The sequence below is a fragment of the Carex rostrata genome, chromosome 8 (genome assembly GCF_964058835.1).
Source record: "Carex rostrata chromosome 8, lpCarRost1.2, whole genome shotgun sequence".
Classification (NCBI taxonomy): domain Eukaryota; kingdom Viridiplantae; phylum Streptophyta; class Magnoliopsida; order Poales; family Cyperaceae; genus Carex; species Carex rostrata.
In genome coordinates, this window is record NC_135925.1 from 3,743,698 (window position 1) to 3,759,030 (window position 15,333).

At 32.0% G+C, this 15,333-nt stretch overlaps 2 protein-coding genes across 2 annotated transcripts; one reads left to right on the forward strand and one right to left on the reverse strand.

Annotated features, from left to right (window-relative positions):
* The first annotated feature begins 4,831 nt into the window (after positions 1-4,831).
* On the forward strand, positions 4,832-6,334 carry LOC144558627 (Putative AT-hook DNA-binding family protein). The gene has a single exon (XM_078307476.1). It carries the CDS (start codon positions 5,129-5,131, stop codon positions 6,011-6,013), a length of 885 nt encoding a protein of 294 aa, XP_078163602.1. The 5' UTR covers positions 4,832-5,128; the 3' UTR covers positions 6,014-6,334.
* A 2,395-nt stretch (positions 6,335-8,729) lies between these two features.
* LOC144558319 (heavy metal-associated isoprenylated plant protein 4-like) lies at positions 8,730-11,740 on the reverse strand. The gene is made up of 4 exons (XM_078307133.1): positions 11,523-11,740; positions 10,506-10,690; positions 9,467-9,551; positions 8,730-9,330 (listed from the first exon to the last, which is right to left on the reverse strand). Exons 1-4 carry the CDS (start codon positions 11,614-11,616, stop codon positions 8,852-8,854), a joined length of 843 nt encoding a protein of 280 aa, XP_078163259.1. The 5' UTR covers positions 11,617-11,740; the 3' UTR covers positions 8,730-8,851.
* Positions 11,741-15,333: the final 3,593 nt, after the last annotated feature.

Sequence of the window (15,333 nt, forward strand, 5' to 3'; positions counted from 1 at the left end):
AATCTAAATAGCCAAATTCCCTCAAATCAACCAAATCACTCAAAAGGACTCAAATTCCCTTAAACCAAATAAAACCTTAATTAAATGGAACACCAATAAGGAGACAAATTTCTGGTCTTTAATTTGAAACTTGAATTCATGCCCAATATTCATTTCTGAATTTAGGTTAATTAGCGTATCATTTCAGATTCATCATCCAGGACCACAAAGTTCATGTAACCTGAATTTGCATAACGCTACTGATTCAGATTCTGGACTTCATAAAATCAGGAGGCGTTCGTCAAGGACCATAAATATCAATACCTTGATTCTCTTAATTTTAGTGTCAAATTCTAGGATTCTTTCCAAATAAAAAGTATTTTACAAATTAATTAAAGAGAGAAGAGCATCAAATAATCAACGTCGATCCTCTATGTAGTGTTATACTTGCTTCAATCCTTTACTACAGAGGTTCTCAAGGTCAATTCCGAGGTAATTAACAGCAAGGACTTATGCATACTCGAAGATTTAAGGACACACACAAAAAGATCCTCACGTGAACATACACGGGGATGCAGGAACAGAGCTAGACTTTCAGACTATGAGAGACAAATACATATGGAGGTCTATTATATAAAAATTTTCTTTGAAAATAGAAGTCAACTTTACAGTACCATACTATTTTACTCTAAATATTATATAGAAAATCTATATATATATATATATATATATATATATATATATACAAAATTGGGAAAAAAAAATTGAGGTCAATTGACGTCATTCTTCCTTCCTCCACCTCTATGGGGGTGTATCTAGAGATCTTTCTTCCACATAAGTGTTCGCACAACGCTGCTTACACCGATAAGGACCATACAATGCATAACATTTGATGTATATGTTTTTATTTAGCCTAATAAATTAATTCATACAAAAATATAAGTTTGAGTTTATTTGTCAGTTTTGATGATTTTGTCATAAACATGTGACCAGAATTAATAAAAAAAGAACATCAACATATATACACACAATGATTATATATACATTAATCTAGTTTGAACTAAATATTTCATATAAATGAACCAGAGCATTCTATGGAAGGTCAAGAACTCTAATTTTATGATCAGATCATCAAAACTAATAGATAAGCTCTTACGTAAGTTTTTTCACATGTGAATATTCTAATTAGAGTTAAATAAAAGATACATCATATATTTTATTTAGTCATTAATGACAATATATGATCTATCTTTTATTTAGCTCTAATTAGAATATTCACATATGAAAAAACTTACGTAAGAGCTTATCTATTAGTTTTGATATTCATGAAATTAGAGTTCTTGACCTTCCATAGAATGCTTTGGTTCATTTATATGAAAAAATATATATATGCAAATATATATATATATACACTCAAGAAGAAGAGGACCCACAGAGTAATTAATTCATGGCCCAGGCCATCTATCTTGAAACCCTAGCCATGGTACTTGTGGAATCTCTAACTGACTAATAAATTAACCATAAAAGAAAAAAATAATATAGACCTTTGTAGTTAGTATTCTAATTCTAATTTATTTTCAGAAAGAATTAATGGGGATAGAGAGAGAGAGAGAGAGAGAGAGAGATCAGAGATCCTCTCCATTATATAAAAACCTACTAGCAGACTTCTGCATTTAAATTATTGATTGTATTGTATATGTTTCTTCCAAGTTAAAAAAAATAAGACAGTCTTTATCTTTTATTTATAACATAATTGGAAATTCAGCTAGTATATAGAATCAGGTTATTGTGTTCCCAATGAACTAAGTAGCTAGTACTGTTTGGTATATTTTGTATTAGTGATCCTGTACGTATAATTAATTAAATAATAAAAAGGACTTCCAATTATATATATTCTACGATCTTTAACATGCATATATTGTTTAAATCGTTGAATTTAATAATATTATGATTTGTTATTAATTTCAAATGTTTTGATTTATGAAGACCAAATTAAGCATATCAGCCGAAATCCTAGTATTATTCGTTGACTTTGTAGAAGGCATCAAGTACTTCATCAAAAATAACGATGTTCTGTGCAAGTTGCATCTCACTTACAAATTAACTAATGGAAACTAGTGGAACAATATGCTTATTGTAAATATAAAACACTAGTAAATCGCTGCAGCTAAAGATATAATGATACTTGAAATTCATACCTCTCCATGCAGCAGTTCAGACTATCCTAGACACTGTAGTGATGTAGGAACAGGTGACCTGGAATTGAAATATGCTGAAATTCCTCATTTATGAACAGTGTTCTTGAAATCTCTAAAATTCTGAAACTAGCCGTCCAACTTTTTTATGCACGTATCTCGAAATCGCTGGTTTTTCTATGCACACATCTCGAAACAACTTGATGGCAGATTCAAGAAAGCAGGGATTTCAGAAAAATTGTTCATAAATGAGAATATTTCAGCAGATTCATTTTCGGTGACCTGAGTGAGGCTATGGTAATATGCATATTAATAATCGACTTGTGCTTTATTAATTTATATCAACATTGTTAAAGTTTAAAACAGTCAATCTGAATCGTAAAATATAATCTCCATATAAATTAAAAATATACTTGGAGATCAAATTTTACATTTTTTAATATTTTTTACTATTTTTTTAGATAAATAAAAAATCACTCTATCTAAAAATTATGGACCATCATATCAATCCGAAAGTATAACACCTATCTAACAAAGTAGTATAATGATTCTAGAAAACATAAACTTTACCTCCAAGTATATTTTCATATATATAGAGATCAAGTTTAACTGTTCGGATCGACTGCTCAAACTTTAAAAATAGAGATATAGATCCATAATACGAGTTGACCCGTAATATGCATATTACCATATAGTCTCCTCCAGGTCCTATACACACACACACATACTGTGAGAATATATACCTTTGTCACAGATTGCCACAGAATATCAGAAGGCTCAAAATAATATATACCACCACTGCGCCGTATCAACCTCTAGTCACTTGCGCTCCACTCATTAACCCACCTCTGATGTCAACTTACCCATTATTAACCCTGGTTTAGCGCCCCCTAACCACAGTTTAAGATATTAATTTAGCCAATCAACCAATCAACAACCATACATCACCATCACCACTACATCTGCTCCCTCTCTCTCTCTCTCACGCGGCTCTGCCCCCGCTGGACCCTTTCCTTTCATTCTCTCTCTTCTCTCCACAATTATTTTATACATGTGTTGCTCTCACGCCGAGTTGCACCATTGAAAGTTTAAACAAACAAATGCTACCATGTTTAATACCAACAAAAATATTACCATGCATGATTGATTAAGAAAAATAATAACAAACATATAAAGGACATGTTGGTTATTATTTTAGGATATGTAGTTTACTATTAATAATAATAATAATAATAGTTTATATTAGTACGTACTGGTTAATCATGTGGCCAAAACCTCATATTAGAGATAAATATAGTAATAGCTAGCCGTCATATAACGTTTACCATTAAAGTAGTTGTCATCAAATGAGAATATTTTTTACAACCAACCAATAGTTCCAAAGTTTCGTCAGCAATACATGCAACAAGCATACAAGAGATAAATCTTTTGTTAATTTTAAGTAAGAACAAAATGAAAATATATACACCTTCGAAACCGCAGTTGATAGATATTATATAGCATTAAAATTAATTTGAAGATAGAATAAGAAGTAGCTGTCCAGTTGACTAGAAAAAAAATAGACAAGCTAGTTTTGAGTAGGAAAAGACAACAAAATCTTCTATTAGAAATTCAAATATGGCAAAAAAAATATATATTCTTAAATTGGAAATATATGTACTCTGTATTGTTAATGTTCAATATGCATGAGACAACAAAAATGTCAGCAGTTATGTTCTTATTTATTTCAGTAATACAAAGAACATTAAGATAAACTATTAAAAATGTAAATATTTTTCTTGGAATTATAAGAACAAGATAACAAATATGAACAAGAGAATATATATATATATATATATATATATATATAGAGAGAGAGAGAGAGAGAGAGAGAATGGCTAAGCTCAAATCGTTTGTTCCTGGGCTCAGGAACAAACGACTGGATTCTCCCATTTTCGAAGTTCAAACGGCCGATCCAAACCGTTAGATATTTAATCTATATTAAAATGTGCTTGGAGACAAAATTTCATATTTTTTGGAATTTTTTTACTATTTATTAAGAGGGTTTGAAAGTTGCTGTTTTTATTAAAATTCTGCACCATAAAAAAACAGCGACTTTCAAACCCTCTTAATAAATAGTAAAAAAATTTCAAAAAATATAAAATTTTGTCTCCAACCACATTTTAATATAGATTAAACATCTAACGGTTTGGATCGGCCATTTGAACTTCGGAAATCAGAGAACTGAATCGTTTGTTCCTAAGCCCAGGAACAAACGATTTGAGCTTAGCCTCTCTCTCTCTCTCTCTATATATATATATATTTTAATGATACAAAGTTTATAGTTTCATAGTAGAGATGGGTATTCAGAAGTTTGAATTTCTCTAGAATTAACTGTTATGTAGAATTAATTGAATAAACTTGATGAAAATGTATGGATAAAAGGTTTTCTAGCTAGAACACAATATGAAATTAATTTGTATCTGAAAAAATTAATATATTTAGTAGTCAACTAGTCACCAATAGTAAAAGGAATAACATGCAATGGCATGTCATGCATTGGCATTGCTCAACTGAATGAGTATATAGGTGCAATTTGGGGCGCCATAATAGAATAATAATTTATCTTAATAATCTCCAACTTGGGGAACCTCGAACCTCTCTCTTTCTTTTTCTTTCTCTTGCCTCACAACCCTCCCTTTCCCTACACTCGATCTTTCATTTTCTACTATTATTTCTTTCTCTCCCTCTTTCCTTCTTTCTCCTCCAACCCCTAAATAAATCACTTCTCTCTTTGCTTTTGTTTTCTCCTGTTCCCTTCTTTATTCAGCAAACTTAACACCATAAAATATATACTGATCTTTAAATACAGTTTCTGCCCCTTTTCCAATCTTTTTTTTAATCCAGAAAACCTCCTCTCACACAATATTTTTCTCAATAATTCCTTTTTTTTTTTTCTCCCCTTGAATGAGCCCATGGCGGGCCTGGATCTAGGAACTGCAGCTTCCCGGTTCATGCACCATCCGCTCCATCACCACCGCCCTGATTTGCACCTTCAACACCTATCAAAACCTGATTCTGATGAAGAAGACAATAACAGCAACCACAATAATGGTGACCACGATGGATCCTCAAGTGCACACGGTCTCGACCTCGTGACATCTGGCGGTAGTGACCTAGGAGGTCGCCGCCCTCGTGGCCGTCCACCAGGCTCCAAAAATAAACCAAAGCCACCGGTGATAATTACCCGCGAGAGCGCTAACACACTACGGGCACATATATTGGAGGTCGGAAGTGGGTGTGATGTGTTTGATTGTATTACAACCTATGCGCGCCGCCGTCAACGTGGTATATGTGTGCTGAGTGGGAGCGGCACCGTGACAAACGTGAGTCTCCGCCAGCCATCAGCTACAGGGTCAGTGGTTACCCTACATGGTCGGTTTGAGATCCTTTCTCTCTCAGGCTCCTTCCTTCCACCCCCGGCCCCACCTGGAGCAACCAGCCTGACAATATTTCTTGCTGGTGGACAAGGGCAAGTAGTAGGTGGAAACGTAGTTGGTGCGTTGTTTGCTTCCGGTCCGGTGATAGTGATTGCAGCATCATTTGCAAACGTGGCTTATGAGCGGTTGCCGTTAGATGAGGAGGAGCCCGCACCGCCATCCCTGCAGATGCAACCCCCAGCAGGGGCAACTCCTGGTGCGGGTGTTGATGGACACGGGACTGGAGGGGGAGGAGGAAACGGTACACCGTTTTCTGATCCATCAGCAGGAGGATTGCCCTTCTTTAATTTGCCATTAAGTATGCCGCAGATGTCTGACGGACAGGGTTGGGCTGGTGGCGCAGTAAGACCTCAATTCTAGAAGGAGCGATCGATGACGTACTTGGCTGACAGAGTTGCACAGATTGATTCCAAGATTGGATCAAAGGTTAGAATGCGCATATGTACAAGGATATATATCTATGTACAATTAGTTCCTCTTTCTTCTTCTTCATCTTTATCATTGCTTCCTCTTTTTCCCTCTTTTTTTTATTTACCACTTCTTTGTTTAAGTCTCCTTAGATCTCATTGTTTGTTGTGTGGCTGTCTCCAAGTTCTTTTCTGTTGTTCTTGCTCTTGTACTTCATGGGATTTAGTCTATTTTCATAAAGAAATGGGCTTTGAGACCGCAGGCCTTGATTAACACTTGTTTATTGTTCGTAGCTATTATAAAACTCACTTAATTAACAATTATTATTATCTTTCTCCCAGCTTATCAGTTGTTAGACCCTAGAAACTATCACTAATTATCGTATATCTTTTCTCTTTAATGTATCTATGCAACTATATATATGTACATTTCCTTTTTAATACTGTTGATCTTAACGTTGGATCTCCCAGTCATGTATTAGATAATTCAAATGATTTGCTCACTTTAATTTGTACCTTAACCACTAATAAGTATATATATGTAGATGGCCAACATGGATTATTTTTTTAGGTGATATTGAATTTCGGTAGATCTTAAAAATGGTGCAAAAATCTATCCTTCCCACGTGTGCATGCCCTTGTTAAATGGAATGCATTAAACAAGCCACGGGAAATGGATAACCACAGTTCAGCTCAACCAATATTTTAAACCTGTGTAACCTGTGTATGTTCCATCAAAAACCAAAAACTAAAGAAATGGAAACAAAATATTGGTCTAAGGGACATCTTGGGAATTGCTCATTCAAAGATTCTTTTTAAGTGGTATAGACTAGCTAGCTAGCATGCATGTATGATGCCCATTAAAAGGTATATAATGTAAGGAAAGGATTACTTCTTTGTTTGTGCAGTGTTTCTTTGTCCCCCCTTGCTATTTAATGCTGTATAAATGTGCATATGCTGAGCTTCAAATACTAATATTAAAATGATCGGTGTCCTGCCTAGGTAATCAAAATTAATTAAATTTTGTGCCTGTTTTAAAGTAATATTGCACAATTTGTGCTTCTATTGTTGTCTTAGTATTTTCTATACTCAACTTTATTAATTATTTAGTTGAGACTTGAGAGAGTACATATTTTAATTTAATAACATGTGCTAATTCTTTCGTATCTATATTTGTCAGACAATATCACAATATAAATCTTTTAGTAGTCAATTATATATAATAGCCATGTTTTATTTAATAAAAATATACCTTCATTTAAGAATATTTTTTTCTTTATATGTCCTTTGGATACTTATGATATATAACCTTACTTCTTGATTGATAATAGTATATTTCAATCATTATTATATACAAAAACCAATAATAATGTCAAGAATCAAAAGCTTGGAATCCAAATTTAGTGATATGCATGAACTTTTATTGGATTAACTTAAAACCATTAATTTTACACTAATATAAATTATATTTGGTCATCATGTCAACTAAAATAATTAGGTTGACCTTGAGATTACTCAATAATATTGTTTTTTTTGTTGTTGTTGTAGAGATTTTTGTGTGGTACTTATAGATTAATATTGAGAAACTTTAAAATAAGTATTTTTTTTTAATGATATGGCAATATTTATCTGATATTTAAAATTATGTTGAGAAACTTTCTAATGAAAATATATTTTCCTTGCCCTAATCTTAGAGAAACAACATGGTCTCTTCTATCCATATTGTTTTGCTTTCTTAAAAGAAGCAACAAATCATTTGATTTTTAGTTCTTGAACTTCTCTTAATTGATTAATTTTTTTTAATATATCCTCAAACTCTTCTATATATTTTCAAAATTTAAGAATGCCTAGTTAATTACTTGTAGGCATATTTAACTTGGAATCTACTTTTCCACACATAACACACAAATTTCCTCTCCTCCTACTAGTGGTACCTCAGCTGGTTGTCCACCTACTATAGCTCAACTTCTTTTAATTGACTTCAAATTTCATACCAAGATCAAGAAAATCTATGCAGGTTGATGTTTTCTGATTATCAATATATTGAAAGGCCATCTTTTATTTATTTTTCTTTGTGTTATATTGCCTTTCCAATGCTGCTGGCATGGAGTACATCAAGATTGTTCCGTACATTTCTATTCGCAATTTTTTTATTTGCATAGTCTCAATATATATTTGTTCAATCAGTAATTATATAATTATAGTTATTATTAATTAGTCCTGACAGTAGTACTTAACTTCTGTAGGTCACCTTGTATATCATTTTCAACTTATTCATACATTTGAAATTTAAATGTGCAACTAATTAACCAGATCGTCTAGTTAATCAGTTGTTCTTCTTGCATATGCTGATGTTCATATTCTTGTTTCTGTTATAATAGTATATATAGTTGGCACAATATATAGCAATATTATGCATGTTCACTAGTTCATTCTATACACTGTCATCTTTATAAAGGAAATATAACACCTGGTAAAACCTGGTATAACACAATATATCAATGCAATACTAATAACATTTTATGAGTGAACATAAACTCACCTGGTAAAACCTTCAACTAGGCATGGTTTTTTATATCTTTTATAAATAAAAATTAGTTATCTTATTTTCCAGTATTCAACTACTTTCTGGGAAAAAAGTGCCACGGCAATAAATTACATACAGAAAATGGCACAAATCATGTCTCCCTTTTTCATTAATTATTCATCCAAATCAAAATTTATACCATATATTTATGACTTGTAAAGAGCTCTTAGAAACTAGTACAAATTGGAGTCACGTTTCACTATTTTACATCACAGAACAAGCATTTGGATTCTCGTCATTAATAAACTCCGGCGAGTGTGTGCAATGTAGAAAGGGAGGATAGTTCAAATTCTTGAATTCTGGTATATCCCGGTAATTGTACTCCGGGCTGTGTAAATGATGTGGTGTATACCCACAACCGCCATAATTGTAGTTGTCGGGGTGTGAATAATCCACAAAACGGGGGTGCGAGCATGGGATAAAGTATGGAGCCACCACCTCCTTGTGCTTGATCTCTTCTACCTCTATTTTCTCCTTTGTTTCTGTCATTTTCACCTCAATACCACCTTTACCTTCTTTAACCTCTACCGTTTTTTTGTCCTCTATAATCTCCACCTTCTTCGATATTATCGTGCCTCTTTTTCGGGTTGTTTTTTGTATGTGTTCAATGAGATGTTCTTCTTTTATTGTGCCCACTACGGTGCATATATGCTTGCTACGATCCGTCTTGACACTGTGAACACCTGCTTGTATTGGGGATTACTGGTTAGATTAATTGATCTGTTTACCTAATTTGTTGATCAACCAAGATATATATATATATATATATATATATATATATATATATATAGTCAAGCATTGAAAAGGTAAAATAAATACTCTTGTGCTTCATGATCTCCTCCTTGATGATGGTTTCACACCTGCCGCAGTGCATGAATACTTTTACTTCATAGGTGAAAATTTCCTGTCATATGGGGTCAAAGTGGAATTAATTAACATAGAAGAGCTAACTAATTAATATCCGTATGAAGAGAACACAAAATGCTTGTTGGTACTTATATTTGGCTTCTTGTTGTGAGGTTACTATCTTTCTGTTGGTTTCTAATAAGTAATTAATAATTGAAACCAATTAAGTGAAATTAAAGTTATAGACCTATTCCCTCTCAATGCTGTAAACTCGGTTTTCTAGTGTTTAATAATTTTAATGGTGGATGGTTTTCTAGTGCTGGAAACTTTGATAATTTTAATTTGATATTCGAGTATTTAGTGGTGGATGGTTATCAAGAAATAAGTCGTATATATGCTAATTGCTTGGGTCCAGGTATTGGCCCAAACAGTTGAGTTCACAAATACAACAAAATTGGGTCAGTAATTATGCTAAAATTAATTCCGTGTATATATCTGGGTCCAAAATTGTATATTAAAATACCTTATGTTTGAATGTTTCAACGCTGTTTTCTTATTTAGTTATCTTATATTCTTTTTCAATTTTGACAAAAAATCAATCAATTATGCACGGAATTTCAGTCTGAAAAATATCTAATTCCTACTCCTGACACCCTTTTCTGGGTATTGAAAAGGTCCTAAATTAGAAACTGTGATATCTGATTCTTGTCTCGATCAAAATGTTATATATACTGTACACTAATACAGGAAAACAAAATGCCATCATCTGCATTAACACATCCCTTGAGTTCAACTCCGAACCATCCGATCAGAATTAAGACCAACTCGGCTCACGCTTGTAATGCATAGGGTTCCCTTTAAGATTAATATTTGTACTAATATGTAACGAACAGATCTGATTTAAAACTCAAATTGTGCGTTAATGCAGATGATATATATATATATGAATTCCTACTATGGGAACATGGTCATATATAGTTACTAATATACTGAAAGGAACAGTGCTAAATACCTCTTTCTTTATTTCTTCCTTCTTCACTTCCTTCTTCTCTTCTTTCTTCTCTGGAATAGGAGTAAGTAGATGAATCTTTCTTCTGCATTTCTTCTCAGATACTTCTCTTATCTTGACCATGTCAATTTTAACGCCTTTCACCGTTACTATACCTTTTCCCACATCAACTTCCACCTTTCTAACCCCTGTTTGTTTTTAGTTTCCATGAGTTGACATTCTCACAGAGAATAATATGTTAAAATTCTTAATTTATCTTTAATTTTGAAAACTTAACATATGTTATTTTAAGCCCAACAATGAATAGATATCTTTAATTAATTTCTTCCTAAAATGAGAAAGATCTTTAGTATGAAAAAAGTCAATATAACAAAACGAATAATTTTTTACTAATATTGTATATACTTCACAAGTTCCCTAATTAAGCAATAGTGCCAAACCAACCGCTGTATATGAAGGACAAATTAAGAGAAGCAACATGTCTATAATCAACCAAAAGAACCTCACATCCATCATGAAAGAATAAAACCAATTAATATCTACAAGAATGGAACAATATCCGCGAGGATAAAAAGTGACTATCCGTGAGGGTATACTGACAAAAAAGGTGATATTTTTATTAGTGACGGTAGTATCCGCGAGGGTATGCCATACTGTCCCATCCTTCTTTTCCGGAAACTTTTCATTAGCAAGACAATGTAACTAAAGTTTAAAAAACTAATTATATATGTTGCTTTAAAATGCTGTTCACATCAGTTCTAAATGCTGATTGCCATGATGAGAAAAAGTAATTAGAAGGCATCTATTAAGATTAGGAGCAACTGATGAACAAGATAGGCATGCAATTGGGAAGTTATTTATTTCCAATTAATCAAGCAAATGGCAATGTGTATTTTTTTTTATCAATGAATTAGGGAATTATTATGCTCGTTAATTGGACATTCAAGTCTACAATTGTAAAAGTCAGGCAAAAGGGAGCTATAAATGTTTTCAAATTAACAGTAAAAACCAAAACATAACCTTCATGTTGATAGAAAATTTCTTCCACGGAGCGAGCGCATGCCTTGCAATGTATATCTAGCTTGTACTGAGCAGTGATGAGCTCCTCTCCCATGCTTTTCTTTCTCCAAACTTGTAACAAAGAAAAACCCTAGTTCAAAAAAGGTGTCAAGTCTCATATAACTTAGAGCTTTAAGCTTGTAGGGTGTAATACCAGAAGTTATGTTAGCTTGAATTGTGGGCAGCATAGATGATGCATGATGGTATTGTGCTTGTACATTTTTGGTAGTTGGGGATTTGGTGATGTTGGTTTGATTGTTGTAGGCAAAATATAGAGGAGAAATTTGTGAGACATCTTACCCTTTTTTGGTAGTACTATAACAACTAATGCACATTTGACATGGTCCAAAGCACACAAAAACAAACCAGTGTTCATCTTGGTGATTCTATCACACCTGATTGACCTGAAACCTTATCTTCCTTCTGATAGCTGATGGAAGAGTGTTTGATCTTCTGTGGTATAGTCACGTCTCACCTTATGTGGTATGATGGTTAATGTGTTTATAGTGAAGCTTTAGTTGATTGATCTGGAACTTGCATGAAAAAAATTTAAGGGGGATACATATTTGTGTCCAAAAAAAATATTGAAATAACACAAGCATAGTCTTCTATTTTTTTTTAATTGAGCTAAAGATATATATATATATATATATATATCAAACTTCTCAACTTTAAATATCTATAAAATATAACACAACCGAATTTTTAACCCACAATAATTTCTTCTTTTTTTTCTATTATTTTAAAGTCTAATTAATTAACTCTAGTTTAACGTTAATCTTTTTATGTTTATTTTTAATGAGAGTTAACTATTTGCTTTTGTTCCTCAATCTACTATCCACTTTTTTTTATAGAACTTGAACCCGCAATTTGAATTAATATTCTAACGATTTTTCCCAACCTGATGAGAATCTCAATCTACTATCCACTTCTAAGTGCTGATTAGAGAAAAAAAAATATGGTAACAAAATTAGAATATGAGTAGATCAAGATTGATCACTAAGCATTATGGATAGCGGGTTACGGACATTTAGCAATTATCAATTATCGGTTCATAGTGGAAATTCTTTTTTTGACTTATTTTTTTGTATTTTGTAGGCAATAAAATCCAATAAAAATCTCATTATAAGTCATGTTGCAATACCAAGTAATTAATTTCTATTTTGAAGTTTTCATAAGAAAAAAAATTCTATTTTAAAGTAAAAATTTAGAAGTAAATCAGCATTTTCTAATACTAAATACGACAAACCAACCATTGCATTACATACAAATTAATTAAAATAATAAAATAATCAGTGTCACTGTCACAATAAGAAAACACGAAATGAAAAATTATAAACATATATAGATGCAGTAATAAAAATTAAAGTTGTATATATTGACTTTTATATATTAGAATTTCTGTGCCTTAAATCAGTGAGGCCATATATATTCTTAACGATATTTAATTACCTTTCTTCTGAGTTCTGAATGTAAAGTACAGTGGCAACACAATAGCCGTCACAAAGAATCCGCTCCATAAAATGGTCAGTTGTTGACGAAGTATTTATGTATATGCGCCATTTTTTGCTTCGATGTTATCAAGTTGGAATCTTCTAAAAAAAATATAATGGACAGCAAATTCAATCAGGTCAAACCAACTGTTAAAATTATGCTACTATAAAACAAAAAATAAATATATGCAAAGAAAAATGGTTAAGGCTATGCTAACATAGATGTTTAATCGTCTGGCATTAATTAATTACCTAAAATATTATTTCAAACTACCTCTTTCGAGTCAACCTCTAGCATTGCTAGATGTTGATTATTTCAATTTTTATATGACGTTCACATTTTATATCAATAATGATTTACACATATATATACATGCAAAAATAACCACCCACTAACATATCTAAAATTTGATGCTGACAAGTTCTGCAAAAGCTTAATTCCTTTGACAAATAAAATCATTTATTTTCTCAAACTTCTATATAACCGATTTTTTTAAAAATTAATTTAATAAAAATAACCAGATCTGAACTGAAATTTTAAAACTACCCAGATCGCGGATTTTTTCCGCGACCCTGAATTTTTATTCCGGGCCGCGGAAAAAATTCGCGCCCCGAAATTTTTATTTTTATTTTTTTAAATTTTTTATTCCGAGCGCGGATATTTTCCGCGGCCCGGATTTTAAAATAATTTTTTTTTTTTTTTTTTAAGAGTTTGGAGAAAAAAAATATTGTTTTTCTGGCCCAAATTTGCACCTCTAGTTAACATATCAAAACACCTTCAAAAATTATGAAAATTTACCGACATGCATTCTTGACTTCATAGAATAAGGCTGTAAAGTTTCATACAAAATCTCAAAACAGATCGTGAGATATCGGCTCTCAAAAATTGCCCGAACTGCCGAAGGAATGCTTCTGAGCCCAACTTTGCACCTCTGATTAACATACCAAAACACCTTCAAAAATCATGAAAATTTACCTACATGCATTCTTGACTTCATAAAATAAGACTGTGAAGTTTCATAGAAAATCTCAAAACAGATTGTGAGATATCGGCTCTTAAAAATTGCCCGAACTGCTGAAGGAGTGCTTCTGAGCCCAACTTTGCACCTCTGATTAACATACCAAAACACCTTCAAAAATCATAAAAATTTACCGACATGCATTCTTGACTTCATAAAATAAGACTGTGAAGGTTCATACAAAAGCTCAAAACAGATCGTGAGATATCGGCTCTCAAAAATTGCCCGAGCTGCTGAACGAGTGCTTCTGAGCCCAACTTTGCACCTCTGGTTAACATATCACAAAACCTTCAAAAATCATGACAATTTACCGATATGCATTCTTGACTTCATAGAATAAGACTGTGAAGTTTCATACAAAATCTCAAAACAGATCGTGAGATGTCGGCTCTCAAAAATTGCTCGAACTGCTGAAGGAGTGCTTCTGAACCCAACTTTGCACCTCTGATTAACATACCAAAATACCTTCAAAAATCATGAATTAATTTAATATACGAGAAAAAAACTATTGATCTAAGAAATATTTCATAACAAACTTTTATAGTATCAGTAAAATATGTATGATAATCCATAAACTATGATGCCTAATGCAAAGCATGACTTTTCACATGAAATGAATGATTAATAAATTTTAATTTTTATAAATATGTATGATAATTCATAAACTATGATGCCTAATGCAAAGCATGACTTTTCATATGAAATGAATGATTAATAAATTTTAATTTTTATAAATTTCATACATATATTTATAAAACATTTAAATTACATTTTTCCTCTCTAAAACAAAAATATCTCACATTAATCCTTCTAACTTTTAAAATTATAAATTCCGTTTAATGTTACATATGATATATTTATCCTTCTAAAATTCAAAAACTCTAATATTTATCCTTCTAAACCATTAATATTACATACTTCTCACCAAATTTGAAGTATCATATTTATCCTTCTAAAATATAGGAACTCTCCAATTTAGTTACCTTGCTATCGTCATTCAGTCATTCTAAATAAATAAATCTCTCACGTTCCGTTCTCTTTGCTCTCATGTAAGGCGGCACAAAAAGTTCGTAGTTCGTGATTTGATTTGAGTTTGATTCAAAAAAAGTTTGTAATTAATTCAATTTGAAATTAGTTTGTTATGAAACAAATCAAACCAATTTGTTTTGAATCTTATTCAAACTCAAACTCAAACTAGGTACATGTATTTTGTTCGAAATTGATTCGTGAACTTTTTAGATTCGAATCTCAAATAATGCA

What these genes read in the sequence shown, in the direction of transcription:
- LOC144558627 (XM_078307476.1), top strand. Translation starts at nt 5,129, where the DNA reads ATGGCGGGCCTGGATCTAGGAACTGCAGCTTCCCGGTTCATGCACCAT.
- LOC144558319 (XM_078307133.1), bottom strand. Translation starts at nt 11,616, where the DNA reads ATGGGAGAGGAGCTCATCACTGCTCAGTACAAGCTAGATATACATTGC. An exon ending in AATTTTCTATCAACATGAAG is followed by an intron (nt 10,691 to 11,522) that starts GTTATGTTTTGG and finishes AAAAACAAACAG; the next exon opens with GGGTTAGAAAGGTGGAAGTT. An exon ending in GGAGATCATGAAGCACAAGA is followed by an intron (nt 9,331 to 9,466) that starts GTATTTATTTTA and finishes CAATACAAGCAG; the next exon opens with GTGTTCACAGTGTCAAGACG.